Below are 18772 nucleotides of genomic sequence, written 5' to 3'. Positions count from 1 at the left end.
ACGTAACCCGAATGTAACCAATACGGGATGGTGGTATCCGGCGTCGCACCACCGGGGGCGTAACCGAAGAACAATTTACAAAACACCTGTATTTATGCTAGACTCTAAACAAGTAATCTAATATTTCGTTTAGTAATCCTAAACTGCTATTGGCTGCCAGTGAGCTCATCGTTGTTCTAGGCTATTTCGTCATAGGTAGTCAGTTATTCTGCTCGTAAATATTAACTACTTACAACTCAGGTAGTTCTCAGTACAAGGTGTTACACGATAATACAGATAGACAGGTGGTTACTATGGTTATTGGACTTTCACTTGACTGCTAACTGTTGGCTTTTTTATGGTTATGAACATTGGCAAATTCTCCCCTCACACAGTCCATTAAATTGGTAAAAAAAATTGTGAATATCTCTAGCTGTAAGGTTTATTAAAAAGTCGCGTGTGCTGAAAGTACATACGACACCAAAAACTAATGTGGATGCACCTATGTCCAAAAAAACAATTTCTTGTACTGTTTACAAGCAACCTTTCAAAATTGCTATATAACAATACGAGAGTGAATATGGGCAAATGCATCAATCTTTTTATTCGGTTTAAAATGAGAAAGATATATTACGCGTCTTATTACCAGTTAGAAGTCGCTTGTAACACCTTGTTCGAGAACACGACACAATGATAGCCCGAGCAGCAACCGAGCAGCGCGCGGCGCGGCCTCCATTCTTGTCCCCAGTGCTGGTCGTTTTAAAAGTCGATCACATGACTAAAAGAAACGAAGGCTCTGAGGAGGAGAATGCCGCGCCTATCACTCCATCGAAACAGTGAAAATTATTTCGATCGTTCATTTGGTGAAAGAAATAATTTGTTTTCTTGTGTGCCAAGAGAAAAAGGTTGCGGTGCAGCCGCTGAGTCGTGCAGCCTTTTTATCCACAGCTTTTCTTTAACACTGGGCTGCGCGCGCTTTAACTGTCTGTGGATGTTGTTTGTAAAATTTCTACTAATTAGCACAGGGGCATTGCCTAAAGTAAATTAAAACTTTTGCGATAAAGAACCTGGATATAAACAAAACGCAAACAACTTTACTGGATATCAATTGGTATTTTTATTGGTACTTAAAACTGAACGTCACTTCCGTCGACATAATTTTCATTGTGATTATGACGTATAATTAACAAGTTTGATTTGTTCGTATGAAGTTTCTGGCGTGGCGCAATGTATTTGACCGATAACTATGTGAGTTTGCTGTGGTTAACGCCTTAAAATGCGTCATGGGTTGTTCTCCGAGCTATCCCATCACAAGAAGTCCAATAATCTTCGAGCCAAATGCTTATTTTGATATAACTGGTAAGATCTATGTACCGATGGTGACCTTTATTCTACCAAAAAACTCTTGCAGTATGAATTCCTGCGATACGGCATAAAATAGCAACTACCCGAAATGATGATTCACCTCTTGGTAACGTTTTTTCCGTTTGCTGTTTTGAATTATTTTGTATTTGCCAATTTAGCTAATCATACACAAAAGCATCGTCTTTGGAGTATACTCCATTCGCTTCTAAAATTGATTTTTTTTTTCTTCACAATCGGTGGCAAAGTTTTCCCCTTTTTTAGGCTTGCAGATAATCCTTAAATTCTAAACCGATCAACGTGGAAACTCGGTTTTTCAAAGCATTACTCGAAACAGACATTCATTAAAAAAAATCGAAAAGTTCGAAAAATTCAGATAGTAATTCACTAAAGGCTTTTATTAATTGTTACAGGAACAAGAAAAACACACGGCGAAAATGAATTAAGAAATACAGAATTTCAAAAAATCCAAGAGCGTTATTGGGAAAGATTACTTGAAGAGAGAAGGAGATCAGCGCTCAACAGAAGAAAATTTCAAGGTATGGAAAGTTTGCGCTTTACTTAATCAAGATTTGTCTATGACTGAAGTCAATATATTCCAGGCGCAAGCGAAGAGAAATGAAAACTATGAGCGAGCTTGAAGCGTTTGAAGAAAGCAGCCCTCCATACAAGCATGACTGATTCTCTGTCGTGCTCTGTCGATTAATTCAAGCCGATGATCCAAGCTGGAAGCGGTATAACAAATGAAATGTCATTTCGCTACTTTTCGTTTCAGAAATGGGTGAAAAAGATTTCCGATCATTAATAAACGAATTTCCAGAATTTAAGGAAGGAGACATAGTGGATTTGAGGTTACAATTCCAAACGTTTGATTTGAATCAAGATGGAATAATCGATTTCAAAGAATTGTAAGTATCTTCATTCTTAAACAAAACAACAACAACAATAGAAAAGGTTGGGGGAACGTGTTTTAGACATCGCCGCCTTTTTTTCTGGCATGCGCTTCGCAGCTCGCCGTTGTTGTTGGCCACATTTTATAGGTGACAATTACGGGACACTAGCATTTTGTATAGATGACAGTCTAAAAAAACCTCATAGAACGGATCTAAGCATCAAAAAACATCTTCTGTGATGTGGAAATCTAGCGATGAGTAAATTAGTCATTTGAGAAAGAAATCGGCTACCAGGGGAAATTATGCAGACACAGCCGTTTCCGTATGAAACACAGTTACAAAACTAAATGTAATTGGGAAAGGTTGTCTGACAACTACTGTCAGTGGTACAGACAGGAAACAAAAGACAAAAAATTAAGGACCCAGAAATCGAGTTAGCCTCACGTTCTAAGTTTTGCTAATATTTTGGTAGCAATCACCCCAGCTAAACTCGAGCTATAATGCTCAAAATTCATCCATGATATTTAACAATTAGACCCGTGGCCCTTAAGGGCGAAGGGTCTAATTATCTTAGTATCACCCAACTAGTCGGACAGAAAAGGCAATAATAAAGTTAGCAAATGCAAGTTGAAGAAATATTTATTTGGGAATAAACCGAAAGAAAGCGTCACGCTCGATTGCGCCAATTTCGCTACTCGAGGACTATTGCTAATAGTCCTCTAGTAGCGTAGCCAATCAAAATGCAGGATTTGCATTAGTCCACTAGTTGGGTGATACTAAATATGAATTATTGACCAAGCGTAAGGTCAAGATGGCTGGATATTGGTCAAGTACTTGCTTTGCGTGTTTATGGACCGAGACGGAGTTGAGGTCCATAAACTCGCGAAAAAAGAACGAGGCCAATATCGGTTCAGCCATCTTGACCGAACAACCTTGGTCGATAAAGGATTTATTATATGGCTTACGGGGCAGTTTTCTCTTGCGGGACACAGCGGGTAGTCTCGAGCCAGGTAGCCAATCACAGCGCAGGATTTGGTTCATCTTGCGTAAACGTTCTTACTACACAACACCTGAGATGGTCTCTCCAGATTTCAGTTTCTTGAAAAAGCTCTTCCAAACATGGCAGCACATGGTACTTGTATGTCCTGTCATTTGACTCAAGTCACGGTTCATAATGCCGTTTCGTATTGATATTTCTTTCATGAGAATGCAAGTACTCGATGACCTTGGCGACAGATCTGAGCCCGCGGTACGGGAACAATACTTCAATGAAATTGACAAGGATGGATCTGGCGCTATCGATTTTGAAGAGTTCTTAGCGGTAAGACTCGGACTCTAGCATAATAGAAACACATCAAAAAATAATAGCAAAGAAGTTCGGAAAACTTTCTTACCAACTTCTGTAAAAGATCTATACGCTAAACTGAGCTTTCCCCCTAACTTTAAGAACTCCTTTCAGCTGTCCTTTCCCCGCTTTCCCTAGATGACAAGTCTTGGCAATTTATCAACACGAAAACACTGCATTGAGATCTCTGTTCACCCTTTGTGTGTGTTATGAAAAGAGAATTTTTTTCCATCTATGTGCCAAGTGTAAATAGTAAAGAATCAAGGGTATGAAAGTCAATATGGGAGAATAGCAATGCTATCCGTAATTAGTAGAATTCTACTAGTATACTAATGCAAATGCTGAAATATGATTGGCTGAGCAATTGAACAGTATCAGCCGTTAGTGTGCAGTGGCTGGAGGTCGTCTAGGAAATGGCGACTATTTTTGTTGTTGTTGTTTTTCCAAAGTTTTGGAGGAAAATTTTGATGCAAAAGGATAATTCAATTCCTGAGAAGTCTAAACGAAGGACATTTACGGTTTCTTGACTTTTAAAAAAGTTGAAATTATTGAGAAAAACTGATGCACGCGCGCACACAACTTCAATTTTAAATGACAATTCAATCCGAGCGATCTTTTTAAGGCGCAAAGTTTAATTATATGTCAAGTAATTGGAAACCGTTATTTGAAGTAAATTTTAGTAAGAATTCTACTAAAACAATTAGATTATTCGGTCTCGATTTCTATGAGGTGATAGTTGATGAGGCCTTCGGCCTCATCAACTATCACCTCATGGAAATCTCGAGCTCATAATCTAGCTGTTAATTAATTCTCTCTTAGATTACTAAAATATACAGTAACAGAAAGAACACAAAGAAGGCAATGCCGGCGTATTCTGTGGCTGCAAGCTTACCCAAGTCCACCATCTTATTTTATATATACCCTATAGGTGATTTATGATCCAAAACAACCCCACTTCAGTATACTAACTCCATCACCCTCTATATGAAGCTCCCCTTCAAGGTTAAATATACCCTCTCCTCCAAAAGGGCTTAACTAAACGTGCCTGAATTAAAATCTTAAAATGTTCTGGCTTGTTCACTGATAGCTTAGTGCTTTAATTAATCGGAAATTCTATACTACTTCGGAACTACAGTGGAACCTCTCCATAACGGCACCCTGGGGACAGAAGAAACCTGGCGGTGGCCGTTGTTAAGAGGTGGTCGTTAGTGGAGCCATACACGAAGACATGCCGGATTGATCATCGCAGTTATACACACAACTTAAGCGGTTGTGAAATTAAAGCCTGAAAAAAATTAGGCCTGAACAGGATTGGAACACATGAACTCTGCGATACCGGTGCAGTGCTCTGCCAACTGAGCTATCAAGCCAACTGAGAGCTGGTCACTTTGTGAGTTCGTAATATAACAGTAGATGGTGAAGACTACAAGTGAATATATGAAAAATCATATATTTGGACCGCGGAGAAAGATATGAAGACATGATTGACCATCGCAGTTATACACCGTGGCACAACTTTAGCAGTTGTAAAATTAAAGCCTGAAAAAAATTCAGGTCCAGAGATATGATATTTCATATATTCACTTGTATTCTTATGAGTATTTTATATATACACTTGTATTCTTCACCATCTGCGGGTATTTTACGAAGTCACAATATGTTACCAGCTCCCAGTTGGCTTATCGCAGAGGTCATGGGTTCGAATCCTGTTCAGGCTTGAATTTTTTTCAGGCTTTCTCCGCGGTCCAAATGTACGATATTTCATATATTCACTTGTGTAGAGTCTGTAGGCATACATGTTTTAACAGGTTTTAACAAAAATATAATTTTTTTACTACATCGTCGCTCATGTGTCGTATTTTCATTTTGCAGCTCATCTATCAACTCCGGAAGACCACAGATGTATTTAACCAAAGTGAATTTGGTCAGATAGGCAATTTGTGCAAGCGTGGTACAGATAACATTCAGCGCGTCAGAAAACTGAGTGTCGCAAAGCAAATGCTAACGGGATTGTTTTAACACGACTTTGTTTCTAGTGTAGACTGTATGATACAGACTTCTTTGATAATTGTAAAATATTGATGGCATTGAAATTCTAATTCTTTTGAACTATGTACAATTCCTCAATATGACTCGAACCAGGGCTTCTTACAACCGCGTTAAATTACAATTTGCAAATTGTATTGTTTTTTTTTTTTCGGGAACCGTTTGGTGAAGACTCCCAGTGATTTCAATAAAGTAATTTTCTCGTATTATGAGACGTTTTAAGAGTACTCATTTGATAACACTGGATACCTTCGCTGTTAAAGTATTGGGAAAGAGCTACAAATAGATCGGCTGAGACAGGAGTACTCAGCGGAGCCGCTCCTCGGTCTTAATTAATTCAGCTGGCTGGGAACCTAACTAAAACAGTCATACCCTTGCTGGGAATTTTCCTTCACACGAAACTTGCTGGGTAAAAGTTCTGAAATGTAATTTCCTAGCTGGGAAGAAATTGAATTTTTTACAATGCATTCTGGAATTCATTGGCCGGACTGTGTTTGCTGGCGACCGCATAGGCCAGATGGCGTGTGTAAATTAATAAATCTTTTGTTAGCCGTACAATCTGAATAATAATTGAAATTTGTTGGCAAACAAAGGTGTGCTGTAATAATGAAGTTAAGTGTTGTGTTTACAATGCCCCGCCACCCTTCCCCTCGAAAAAAAAATCATAAAAATTAAAACATTCGGACCCGTTAACTATTCGGGCTCGAATTTTTCTGCGGCTTGTGTTTATGTTAATCGGGCCCAAACTAAGCCCGACTCCGCTACCTTGCTAAATAATCGGGCCCGAAAGAAGTTTAAGTCACACCGTTTTTCGGGGCCCGAATTATTCCACGTTTCGAGCCCGAGTATTATCCGAGTCTGAATTCGACTGAGCCCTAGTAAAAGTGATCGAGCTCGGTAATAAATCGAGCACACTGGTGGATTGTGCCCGACTTGATGTTGGACACCAGATTCGGGTGCGGTTTTTGATCCGAGCCCGACTTGAATAAACCAGGCTCGATTCCACAGAAACAAAAATTGATCCCACCCGAAAGATTTTTTGGGGGCTTTACAGGTCCGTTTTCGGACCCGAGAAGTTTTCGGGTCTTTTGAGAAACGCACGCCAGCGCCCTAACCACTCGGCCACGCTGCCTCCAAGCAACCTCCTCCAACCACAAAACGTGCCATGCATTGAAGTAACCTTCACTAAGTCAGCTTAGGAAGCCTAGGTGGAGGGTCAGTCGTTTTGAAGGTAGGATGACCCAGCAGGACAAGCCAACTTTTCAGTGACATTTTCCACGCAAACATGTTGGATAAGTTTGACTTACCCACCATTAGTCCTGTCAAAACATATTGAGCATGCGCAATACCAAGAGGGCCAATCTTGGCCAGAAGGAACAAGTATTTATCATGTAATAAACACTTTAGTTAGTAAAAGAGGATTTGAGAGATAGGGTAACCACTCTCCCAAGTCATTAAAAAGTATTTCAAGCCAAGGGATTCTCAAGAAACTTCCACATGTGAATAAAATTGTGACAGACAAGAAAATTATGAAAATGCTGCCCAAAGGCGTTTTATATGACAAACATCCTCCTTACAGAATAATGAAAATATCTACAAACTTTGCCAGTCTTGCTGAAATTTAACAATAAATAATGAAACTGACAACTTTACACCGTTGTGCAACTCAATAAATATACAACTATAAATTTAACAAACCTTTGGGGTATAAAAAGTCTTCTGTTTCTATGATCCAATATTACCCTCCCAAAAAACAATGCATTGTTAAAAATAACTTATATATAATAACTTAGATCTTATCATAATGAACTTTAAGCTTGTAGCTTTTGTAAGGCACTGAGGAATCCTCTCAAACTTATGTTCTCTTTTACATTTTAGCCACATGGCCATGGCTAGCACTTGCCTCAGTCATTTTTTTTTTTTGGTTTTTTTTTAATCATAAACACCCTAAATACCTAGGAAGGGAATTTAACCATGGACATTGCCTCAGTCATCATTTTTTCTGGCTACGGCCCTGATAGGTTTGACAAAACTCAACAACTGTAAACATTTGTTCAACCCACATTTTAATTAAGGTGGCTCTCTATAGTTCAGAACAATTTTGTATTTAAAAATTGAACCAAATCATCAATAGTGGCAAGAATGTTAAAACATAATTTTGTGTTACCAACACCAGGGGAAAAAAACCCATGCATTACCATGACAGGGGTTTCATTAACGTTTTAAGCAGGAAGGCCACTGGTTTTCACAGATGGGCAAAACTACTAGAACGAGACCTCTTTGTAAGAAAAACTTTCTGCCGGAGGGTCAAACCAGCCACCTAAAATTGTTCTCACAGCCGGTCAATTTGCCCGCTGCCCAGCCCTTAATGAAATCCCTGCATAATCAGCTTCAACAGCAGATTACATGTAGATGTGTCTGCTTGCTCAGCTGGTTAGTATGTTCATTGTTCACTTTAAAAAGTTACCAAAAGTCACCTTTAACCTACTACAATCAAACCTCACCCAAAAAGACACCCATGGGACCAGAAGAAGTACTACTTCAGGTTAGGAAGGGGAGCTTTCATATGAGATGTCTGTTACTGGAAATTCAACCATAGCTGCTTTAAACTGGAAAAATTACATATGTGATAAAATGCTGAAAATTGTAGGAAAACACTGACAATACCAACACAGAATGTTATCTCAGTTTCATTCCCAGAATGAACTTTAGCCAGATTGCTATCAAGCTATTTACACTTGAGGAAAATATATCTTTCATTTTTATAGCCATTAAAACTCAGATGGTTTTCAAATTTTTTCTTTCATATCTTGTAAATATTGCTTGAATACTTTGTTACATGGATTTTCATCTTTTAGTTCTCTCTGCTCAGAAGTAATCTACAGCTCGTACATCAGCAAGCAAATATACCTGGGATAAGTCAAATTCCTTTGGGGAGGAGGATAAAGTCCCTAGCTTTGAGAGTTAGACTGAGCACTGTCAGTGCTGTTATCGTATGAATTGCATTATCAAAACTTCTCACCAAAGGACCCTTACCAGACTATTTCCAAGTTTTAAATGACAAAAATTTGCAGCAGTCGTGATAAAAGAGCAAGGGAGGGGAGTAGAGAAGACATTCCTCCACTCTGAACTGCACATTTTAAATTGATTTTAAAACCTTTTGACCAGTCAGTTTCTTTCATATTTGACTCTCTTTGATTGTCTGAAAATAAACTACAATAATTACTAACTTATAGCTTTTCTTCATTTGAGTTAATCCTTTGCAAAAGGTCTTGAATATTGTCACCTATGTGTAACAGCTCTTGTACAACTTGGCTGGAAGGTTTCTGTTTAGAAACAAGATTATCCAAGGATTGAAGACTGCTCTTTATACCATCTATTGCCCTCATGTAGTTGTCTTCAACCTGGAATATACAAATTATTAGCTTCTGTTTGCATTTATGCCCTCAGATTATATGTCCTTTCATTTTCCACTGAAATAACTTCATTTAAGGTGATTCCTCAGAATGGCATTGCGCATCCCTACTGCGCACAATTTTTGCGTCATTAGCGCGTGCTCACGAGCGCATGCACATACACAACATAATATACAAAAATTAATGGTGGCTCTTGCCTTGCGAGAGACAAATCATCGTTTTTTCTCTCTCGGAAACAAGTACTGGGACCTGACGATTTTTTTATTTAGTTTGAATTCAGAGATCACCTTCTTTCTATACAGTAAATATGGACCAATTTCTATTGCAGAGTAAAAAATTATCACGGAAAATGAGAGCATAGCTAGCACTGGTAAAAGATAATATGTGGCCCCAGAACACTGCGTGCTTGGAACATATTGTATCCCTGTCAACTAAATGAGTGCCCTTATCATGAAACATACATCAAATTGCTCCTTAACATTTATGCAATACATCCATTGTTGTATTTCTCGCTTAACTTTCTCTCTATTTTTCTGCTCTCTTAATGCGTAAGGTAAATGGTTCAAATATAAAGTTTTCTGAAAGCAGATAATTTCAGAAATTATGGGGTTTATTGAAGGTCCTCTTGCTCCTAAACAAACATGGGGACCTCCCTTTTTTGTTTCAAATTTTAAGTTCTCTTGATATAAGCAGCCAACATGCAAAATTTGACAGAAAATCTATTGTGAGATCTATTTTGATGGAATTACCTTAAATTCAACAAACAGTGCCTCAAGCAATTACAAATTGATAGCCTTAATTCAAATGGCCAAGCAATAGGGTTTCAATTGAAAAGTTAGAATCACAATCAAATAGACAGAAGCAAGATTTCACCCTGGGAAAGGAAACAGTAAACAAATGGTTTGTACTGTGCTTGAAAGATTCATGACATATTTGCATTTGATTGACTGGCTGAACTTTTTATTACCTTTTCAGGGATGTAGGGAGTGGTGCATTTGTTAGATCAGGTAATTGGTAATGGTAATGCTTTATTTATAGTGCCAAATCCGCTTAACTAAAAAGCTACTTTACAGGAAGCCCACTCTCAAAATAACATAAATGTACAGCTTAATTAATAAACAATAAACAAGTTGTCAGTAACTCTTTGTTTGAATTGTAGGATTGTGATGAAGAAAACCCAACTGTCTTGTCTCTTGCAGCAAATGTGGTGGGGGGAGGGGGGTCACTTTATAAATGTATTGGAGAAAAATAGGTCAACATCATAAGTTTTAATTTTCCTACCTTACAGGATTGGTCTTTTATCACCTCTGGATCTCTGCGAAATCGTTTGGGCTCAGGCTTAAAACATGAAATGAAGTTTGCTATCAAATAATGTAGCGGGAATCTCATACAATAATGCCACAAAATAGCAAATGAAAAATAAAACAATATCATGCATTATATTGTTTGTACATTTTTACATTAGACAAGTATGGACTGAGTAACCTGAAATGTCAGTCAAGTCCTGTCCTCAGGCAGACAGCATTCTCACCCAGGGGTAGTGCTGAGGGGAAGATGACTGACATTTCAGGCTATGGACTGAGAAGCAGTTAGAGAAAAAAATCATAATTCAAATGCATAGCACATTCAATCAGTGACTCAGTCTACAAAAACTATGGAAGTGATCAGAAAAAGGACAACTATCAGATAGCAAAATAGATTCTGCCTGCTGTTTTTGAGTACTGCAAGAAGAATTTGTATACTGGGACTTTTCCTTGACATTTTAGCAAGACAATTATCCAGTGTTTTCATTGCTAAGACATACCACCATTGTACACAGATAAATGTACAGAAAGGGAATCCATTTATAACAAGTATTATACAGGGTTTTCAAATTAAGCCAATGTCCAACGCAAGTCACCAGTTACTTCAAGCATTTGTGCCCGGTACTTTTTGTCACAAATTTTATCAATATGCAGGTTTGTTTCACCATCGTAATCAAGATTTGATATTCTGTTGAAATAAATGAACAGGTTAAAAATATCAGACTATGCCATCTTTTATACAGTTGCCTCCAGGACCTACAAAATCACTTGTGTGTGCTAGAAATACACCAAAATGCACCTGAATGCACATAGATTTTCAAAATTTTTCAGGATCAGCAACCCACCCTCAGCCCCAAGCAGGAGAAGGTAACCAACTCTAGCACTCTTCCACACCTGGCCACCTTGATCACAAGCAAGTAGTGCTCTGCCTACTTCACAATTTCCTCTTTTATTTCAATTTGAAAACCCTGATTATAAACTAATCAAACCACACAACTTCTTTCCTGAAGTTGTCATCTCATGACTTTGGGTTCAGTTTACTGTAAATCAAAAATTACAGGCAAATACCTGCTTACGACCAGATCTGTCACGTCCAGCATTATGGAGCACTTCACTGGTCTGCTGTTGTTGAAAGTCGCTGCATTGTACAACATCACCATTCTCTTGGGGCTTAGTCTCTGTGTTTCTTGACTGTTTTGTAATCACAAGTGCATCTCCTGAGTTTACAGCTCTGATAATATCTTGAATGTTCCACTGCTGAGGAATACAGAACACCTGATGCAAGTTCTGAGAAACATAACTTGAATGAGGAATGTGTTCAGTAGGTTTGATGAGATGGGTAATGGTGCTTACATCTCTAAGGGGTGCCTGAATAGTGTTTGATTCTACCACCGGAACAACTGTACGATTTGTGTCAATATTTACAGCTGAAATACTTGATACATTTGTCACAGAGTTCAATAGTGGAGGTGCTGGGCTGTTCAATGCAATCTTGTCATTAAGAATTGCACTGTTTGTTATTCTTGTAGGTTGCAGAGGTGGTATATCCTCCATTGCCTTGTATAACACAATAGGAGGTGTGGCTCGCAAATTGTGATTGGAATAATCCATTGGTAGAAGGGCCTCATGTGACATGTCTTTCAACATGCCAGACAGACAGTTGAGCCCAGCAGCTTGTGACCTGTACCACACTCCACTTGTTGCAAAATCTCGATTTGGTATCTGAAAAAATGCAGAACAAGCAGGATTTCTTCTTTTAAGGAATAATTTCAATGCTGCAACAGGGCACTGCAGACTTCCTGGTACACTAAACATCTTTTTCCCTGTACATTTATACTTTTTATTCCTCAGCTGACTTGGTGTTGACTCGCCAAGTTTACATGAGGCATACTCCAGGCCTGTTTTCTCATCAATGCAAAACTCAAACATGTCAGGTTTTAAATCACGCAAGTCATCTCTAGAAGTAACGCCAAAATTGATTCCCACACTCAAAAACACCAATCTCTGCAAAGATTTTGGAGTCTTGATTCCCACCACTCCAGTGGCCCACAGTTTACGTACTTCATCAACATTTAAGGGCAAAGCACTGGTATTGAAATCTGAAGAATCCAAGTATTCTTTCTGTGCAGCCTCCAAGTCATGCAATGTAGCATTAGCCTTGCTGAATTCAGGAGAGTGGGTAAGGCTGTAGCACTTGCAGTAAGGTGCACTCTTTAGGTGATGATCAATAGCTGAGCGTATGATTCTAAGGGAGCTGGCCCTCTTTGTACCACCATGTTTTAAGTGTGATTCCTTATAAAACTCAGACAACCAATTGCTTATCTCCCTAGGCGCCCACTGCTCAAATTCCTCTGCCATATTTTTGCACTTTAACCACTCTAAGATGAAAGAAAAAAAAGAGGGATAAGCCATAGATTTTTCTGTTAAAAGCTTTTTACCAACACATTTGCTATACACCTGATTAAGCTAACCCAGGATTAGTGAGAATTTTGATAATTTTCAGTTTTGTGACTTTGTAATGAGGTTTTCTATTTATATTGTTTGGTCTTTTGCTGTGAGTTTGAATAATCTCAAACTACTGCAAAACATAAGCAATTAAAAACATTGTCATCCAAGAAAATTTTATACTTTAGATAACTTTCAATCCTGGGTAAGCGTTTAGCGACTTCCGAACAACCCAGCCCAGTAGTTCTGTCTAAACACTTTCCTACAGCACAGTACAAGTCAAGGTCTTTTACAGTTTACAGAAGCCAGAGTGATTTTACAAAACCAGGCCATCTATTAACATATCCCTCAATGCGTCTCAGAACAAAGCATATAGAAACAAAAGGAACATTTAAATTCAGTGAGATGTAAATGAGTGGCCCGGTGTTCTACAATCTAGCCCAGAAGATGGTCATTGGGTTTATTATTATTTGACTTTTCTTCTGATGAAAAATGATGGTGAATAAAATAAGCTGTGTGCAACATTCACTTTTTGATACTCTAATTTCTAGTACGCCAAGTGCATACTGTAAGTATTTCATTAATCAAACATAAGCTTTAAATCTTAGACTGTAGTTCATTGACGATCAGTGATTTGATTTTTCTTTCGCCGTTTTTTTGTTTTTTTTTTTTTGTTTTGAAATAACCACAAACGCTAATTACGATACCTTTGAAAACCCTGACGTGACCAGCATAGTGTTTTGATGTGAGTGTGGAGATGTTTTTCCGACTCTGGTATTCTCTGTGATTAGTCTCGTCCCCCTGGGGCTCTCCATCTCCAAGCGATTCATCTTCATCCGCTGGAAATTCATGACAGTTCTCTTTCTTGATTTCGATATTTGTGTCGCAGTTCAAGCGCTCTACAATGACGTTATTACTGTGATCGATGACGACGTTAGCAGGGCTCCCGCTCTTTACCACCTCATTGTTTTCTCCGCTCGTTCTTTCGCGATGCTCCACGCAATTGTCTTCTGTGGTAGAAGGAACTACATTCTCCATCGTGTAGAAATCGGCTTTATAAGCATCAGAAGAGGCAAAGAAAACTGAAAACACAACACATAATTGCTTTGGCTACATCAAAAGAAGAACTTGTCCCTTAGCATCCACGCAATTTTTACTTAGTAACCACGCACACCGATGTTTCCTCGTGATTTGTGTTGGATTTTATTTTTCCCTTTATTTGTTGTCATTTTGTCAAGTCTTCTAACACTTTTTTACTATAGACAGTTAAGACTCCAAAAAGTCAAGAAATATGAATTTAATAACAAAACAGTCCTTGTCATCACTGCTCATCCAGATGACGAGTGCATGTTTTTCTCGCCCTCCATTTTGAATTTGCCACGGTTCTGCACAGCACATGTACTGTGTCTCTCTACAGGTGTGCCTGCATATAATTATTAGAGTTAAAACTGAGGTTTATCTTCTTGGGTTTTCTTGTGTGACCATATCATTCACGTGTAACACCACACATCTCTCCCCCACCACACAACCCAGGGTATCTAGATTTTTTTCCATTCCATTTATCTCCCAGGGACCTTGGTCAAAGCTCAACAAGTGAGCCAGATTTTGTGTATATTGTGCATATCTATGTCATTTTTATTTACTTGTAGGTAATTATTACCAACAAGGAAATATACGAAAGCAGGAATTGTTTTCAAGCTGCAGGATTCTGGGAATTCCATCCAGTCATGTGACTGTAAAAGATCATCAGTGAGTTAATGCATGGAAGTTCGATTTGTATGTTGTTTGAGGAGTTACATTTCCCATGTTTCTGTTGAGTTATATCTATTTGTGCATTCTTATAGGTGTATACAGGAAGTGGTTTTACAAGCACTCTTTGTCAGTGAAAGTTTGCTGATCTGTCTGTAAATAATAATATTTTGCTTTGCTTTCACCATTTTCTAAAAGAAATGTTATTCTATGTTGGGTTCCAGTTCTCTTCCTGATGACCCCAATGTTGACTGGGATACCAAGATTGCCAGCCAGATAATTGCTGATCACATCAAGCACAATCAATTTCAAGTGGTAAGATGAAGTGGTATGTACAGGAAAGTGGGTGAGGGGGTGGGTGGAAGGGACGCAGCCTTACACTGAAATCACTGCAATTGGTCAAAGTATTTTGATTCAAAAACTGTTCTGTTGAAAAAGTACATCACATTATACATTTTTTGGTGTAGTAAACAAGTCATCTCTCTTCAGAGGGTTCTAAGGGAAACAATTTCCTCTTCCCAATCTTTCCATTCTTTACTCTGAAAGTGTTCTTGCCAACAAAGCCCATGAGAAGTAGTACGGTTTCTCACTGTTTTCTTAACTTTACCCTATGACTGGTTTTGACTTTCATTCTACAGGTCATAACTTTTGACTCTTATGGGGTGTCAGGTCATTCAAACCATATTGCCATCTACAAAGCAGTGAAGAGATTGAAAGATAATGGACTCCTTGAAGATGTTACAGTTTATGTTCTCAGCAGCATTAGCATATTGAGGAAATACATTTCACTTTTGGATCTCCCATTCAGTGTCTACTCTCAGTAAGTACTACTCAGAAAGGAATGTATGTAATTCCTGGCTTCTGTGCAGACATCTCCTTTTCTAGCCCTCTTTCCCATGCAGGAAGGAAAATGAAATTCTGATGATGATGCGAGTGGTTCTTACATTTTTTCACAGCTTTTCCCGTGAGTTTCATGTAGTCAATAACAAAATGCTGACCGATATTAATGTAAATTGGGAGGTCTTACACCAAAAAGAAGGCACATCTTAGCAACCTAGCAAATCGCAATCAATGAGATCCTGTTTATCAGAACCCTGGCAAAAGTTTTATGACATCATTATTGTTTTATAGTGCTATAAAATCAATAAAAATTGCTCAAGCAAGAGAATAAGTGATCATTGTTTATGTAGAAAACTAATTTTGAGGTCAATTCCTCTCTCTCCCCACTAATTAGGCAGATGTTTCTCTCAAGCCCACAGGATATTATTTTAGCACAGGTACACTGAATTGTCCAAAGTAAATGTCAAATAATTTGTTTAATATACCGGTATATACTGACTTATGAATGTTGGACATTGTGTCAACAGAAGGCCATGTATGCTCACAGAAGTCAATTGCTGTGGTTTAGGAGGCTGTACATCCTATTTTCCAGGTTTATGATGATCAACACACTCCAAGAACTAAAGTGAAGAAGGCTATAATCAACAGAAGAAATTCTGCACTAATTTAATACTTTGGTCACTTGCAGCTCATAGTTTGAAAGCTGTTTTCCAATAGTCAACAACTTCACTTTTGTCTATTTTCAACATTGATATGGCAATGACCATTAAACAACATGTAATCAACCAGGATATAACATTATTGCCTTTACATATCAGAATAAAATGTACACTAAAGGATAATGACCTTATTATTCAACATGGTGTCAACAGCATCTTCCTTACCATGTCCCATAACATTTCATTGTGTTTGAACTGTCACTCTAAGCAAAAGATACTGTTTTAACTTTTATGAGCGTAGATTAAATAAATGCCACTATAATGTGTTTAGCAGTCACTTTGCTATGATACAAGTGATCCATGAAGAAGTTAAAAGTAATGTTATAATCTATAAACTTATCTTTGCCCTGGATAACAGGATCACTCAAAAGCTTAACATAGCATCTCTGGGAAGGAAATTTACCACAAAGTAATGGAACAGAATTCCAGTATTTTCCATGGGAAATTCAGTTAGCACAAACAATGCCTGGCAATAAATAGTATGCCATGCACAGGTTCTACTAAAATCACCACTTAAATATCTTTTGATTTTTTCTTTTCTTCTTCATGAGCCTCTTCAAATTCTTTTTCTTATTTATTCTCTTGAGAGCCTTTTTTCCAGGCTTCTTCTGTGTTCCATCTTCAGATTTCATTACAACATCCTCTGTGCCTTCTGTTGATGTAGAAACACCAGGGAAGTTAAAATTAGAAATGTCTACAACAACCTTGCACAGTTGAAGAAAAAGTGTCATGGAAAATCATCCTTGAAGCACTTGTAATGACTTTCTAATACCGTAAAGTTCTGATAGTAACTACCCCCCCCCCCGAAAGTAGCGACCCCCCGAAATTAACGTCAATTTTTTGTGGCCGCTAATAAATCCCGAAAGTAGCAAGACCAAGTTTTTTAAATTGTATACCGTATACCTAATTTGTCTATCAGTAGTCAAAATTTTAATGTACAATAATATGTTCGTGCAGTGTCACAAATTGTTCACGATAAAAAAAGCACTTTAATTTACCACAATGGGAAGCTTTATGCCACCATTCATCCTTGACATCTGTTCACTGATGTAGCGATGTAAGAACTAAACCAGTATAATAGACCATTTTACAGTTGTCTACTCAGTGACCTGACCTTTGGATGGCAGCGAGGCTGGAGTTGACCTTGTTTTGATACAGACCTCACTGCTTTTGTTGTGTAAAACAAGTTGTTCTGATGCTAACTAGGTGCATTTACATGACAAAAGCAGTGAGGTCTGTATCAAAACAAGGTCAACTCCAGCCTCGCTGCCATCCAAAGGCCAGGTCACTCAGCAGACAACTGTAAAATGGTCTATTTCGTATTAACAACAGGAGTGTTGCTTCAATTTGAAATTGAAAACTCTATATAGTTTTTGTCGATTAACAAGGACATGTTTCTTCCAATTAAATGACACTGAGATACTGGTACGGGGTACACACTAACACACAGCCGTGCGTCATGCAGTACAATCAAAGCAGTTTAGCTTTCTCCCTCTGTGTCAGTGAAGAACTCAATCTCCTCTATATCCGCTGATTTACCCATGCGGTAGTCCTGTAAACCATTGATATTTATTTCACTGTCCCTGCTACTACTCTATTTGTAAATGATTTTTGTTCCCCGAAAGTAACGAGCCCGGGAAGTAACGACCCTCGAAAGTAGCGACCCCTAGAGGCTGCTAATTCTGAAAGTAACAAGGGTCGCTTCTATCGGAACTCTACAATACTTAAGAAATAGAGCATGCACCTGAGAAGACTCCAAAACAACTGCTCTTATGGTGCAATTTGACAAATTGACGTCAGTTTTTCATGCATCTGTCCTGTTATTGATCATGAATTTCGTCAAAACATTGTCAAAGTAGCTGTGGATCCACAAGGTGATAGCCAAGTGGATCCGTAGACTACTTTGACAATGTTATGATGAAATTCATTGTCAATAACAGGACAGACGCATTAAAAACTGACATCAATTTGTTTTTTACGATAACAAATTGTCAAATTGTCCGCTCTTGCTCGTTGATGCATCGCATAAATTATAAATTCATGTGTCTGTCCGCTTATTGACAAAAAAAATTAGCCAATGAGTGCGCAAGAATTTCTGCAGTTATCGTAAAAAAAAGTTGCTTAGCAATTATGAGACAAAACTGAGGTTCAGTTGAGTCTTGGAGACCCAAACACACCATGAACTAGTACAGACCAGACACCTATAGACAGAGGTCTTCCGCAGAAGGCAGAAAGACGGCCTATAGTCAGAGGGGAGGGTGATGTGGAGGGGAGGGTTTGCTGGACTCCCCTTGAGCCCATACTTCACATGGAGTTACTGTCACTATCTCCTTCACGACATTAAACAATCTCTTACCCATAGCATCTGCGTCGACCGTTTTGTCTTCTTGGTTTTTGTGTATTTCTTCTTGTGCTTTTTCTTCGTTTTTATCTAACTCGAGACCCTCTGTCTCCACAATCATTTCCTTGTCGCTTATTCCAAGTATCTCCTCCAATTTCGCCTTCACCTTTGGCTTTAATTTTTCTCTCCTTTCAGCCCGAAGTTTTCGCTTCCTTTTCGACCGAATACTCTTCGCCATTTTAACACACGTGTGCGCGGTAAGGAGCTTGGTACCTAAGACCGCATGCGTCATGTATTCGATTCTATGTATACTCTAATTGTTGCGTACTTCAT

General features: G+C 38.4%; 4 protein-coding genes across 4 annotated transcripts; 2 read left to right on the top strand and 2 right to left on the bottom strand.

Annotated features, from left to right (window-relative positions):
* The first annotated feature begins 1236 nt into the window (after positions 1–1236).
* On the top strand, positions 1237–5943 carry LOC145463270 (EF-hand domain-containing protein D2 homolog). Its single transcript, XM_081447007.1, has 5 exons — positions 1237–1338; positions 1755–1880; positions 2117–2249; positions 3441–3555; positions 5452–5943. Exons 1-5 carry the CDS (start codon positions 1263–1265, stop codon positions 5596–5598), a joined length of 597 nt encoding a protein of 198 aa, XP_081303133.1. The 5' UTR covers positions 1237–1262; the 3' UTR covers positions 5599–5943.
* A 3-nt stretch (positions 5944–5946) lies between these two features.
* LOC145463260 (uncharacterized) lies at positions 5947–13846 on the bottom strand. Its single transcript, XM_081446995.1, has 4 exons — positions 13498–13846; positions 11414–12723; positions 10323–10379; positions 5947–9029 (listed from the first exon to the last, which is right to left on the bottom strand). The coding sequence occupies exons 1-4, from the start codon at positions 13826–13828 to the stop codon at positions 8856–8858; spliced, it is 1872 nt and encodes a 623-aa protein (XP_081303121.1). The 5' UTR covers positions 13829–13846; the 3' UTR covers positions 5947–8855.
* A 120-nt stretch (positions 13847–13966) lies between these two features.
* On the top strand, positions 13967–16008 carry LOC145463267 (N-acetylglucosaminyl-phosphatidylinositol de-N-acetylase-like). Its single transcript, XM_081447003.1, has 6 exons — positions 13967–14207; positions 14440–14539; positions 14764–14854; positions 15178–15359; positions 15774–15816; positions 15907–16008. The coding sequence occupies exons 1-6, from the start codon at positions 13967–13969 to the stop codon at positions 16006–16008; spliced, it is 759 nt and encodes a 252-aa protein (XP_081303129.1).
* Positions 15843–18731, bottom strand: LOC145463272 (uncharacterized). The gene is made up of 2 exons (XM_081447010.1): positions 18455–18731; positions 15843–16750 (listed from the first exon to the last, which is right to left on the bottom strand). The coding sequence occupies exons 1-2, from the start codon at positions 18729–18731 to the stop codon at positions 16605–16607; spliced, it is 423 nt and encodes a 140-aa protein (XP_081303136.1). The 3' UTR covers positions 15843–16604.
* Between the last annotated feature and the right edge of the window lie 41 nt (positions 18732–18772).

The sequence above is a fragment of the Orbicella franksi genome, chromosome 12 (genome assembly GCF_964199315.1).
Source record: "Orbicella franksi chromosome 12, jaOrbFran1.1, whole genome shotgun sequence".
Lineage (NCBI taxonomy): Eukaryota > Metazoa > Cnidaria > Anthozoa > Scleractinia > Merulinidae > Orbicella > Orbicella franksi.
This window is presented reverse-complemented; position numbering and strand designations above follow the sequence as displayed.

What these genes read in the sequence shown, in the direction of transcription:
- LOC145463270 (XM_081447007.1), top strand. Translation starts at nt 1,263, where the DNA reads ATGGGTTGTTCTCCGAGCTATCCCATCACAAGAAGTCCAATAATCTTC. An exon ending in TGCTTATTTTGATATAACTG is followed by an intron (nt 1,339 to 1,754) that starts GTAAGATCTATG and finishes TAATTGTTACAG; the next exon opens with GAACAAGAAAAACACACGGC. An exon ending in ATAATCGATTTCAAAGAATT is followed by an intron (nt 2,250 to 3,440) that starts GTAAGTATCTTC and finishes TTCTTTCATGAG; the next exon opens with AATGCAAGTACTCGATGACC.
- LOC145463260 (XM_081446995.1), bottom strand. Translation starts at nt 13,828, where the DNA reads ATGGAGAATGTAGTTCCTTCTACCACAGAAGACAATTGCGTGGAGCAT. An exon ending in TCACGTCAGGGTTTTCAAAG is followed by an intron (nt 12,724 to 13,497) that starts GTATCGTAATTA and finishes CTTTCATCTTAG; the next exon opens with AGTGGTTAAAGTGCAAAAAT. An exon ending in ACAGATCTGGTCGTAAGCAG is followed by an intron (nt 10,380 to 11,413) that starts GTATTTGCCTGT and finishes TCATGTTTTAAG; the next exon opens with CCTGAGCCCAAACGATTTCG.
- LOC145463267 (XM_081447003.1), top strand. Translation starts at nt 13,967, where the DNA reads ATGTTTCCTCGTGATTTGTGTTGGATTTTATTTTTCCCTTTATTTGTT. An exon ending in TGTACTGTGTCTCTCTACAG is followed by an intron (nt 14,208 to 14,439) that starts GTGTGCCTGCAT and finishes ATTTACTTGTAG; the next exon opens with GTAATTATTACCAACAAGGA. An exon ending in CCATTCAGTGTCTACTCTCA is followed by an intron (nt 15,360 to 15,773) that starts GTAAGTACTACT and finishes CCCACTAATTAG; the next exon opens with GCAGATGTTTCTCTCAAGCC.
- LOC145463272 (XM_081447010.1), bottom strand. Translation starts at nt 18,731, where the DNA reads ATGACGCATGCGGTCTTAGGTACCAAGCTCCTTACCGCGCACACGTGT. An exon ending in GGTCGACGCAGATGCTATGG is followed by an intron (nt 16,751 to 18,454) that starts GTAAGAGATTGT and finishes CTACATCAACAG; the next exon opens with AAGGCACAGAGGATGTTGTA.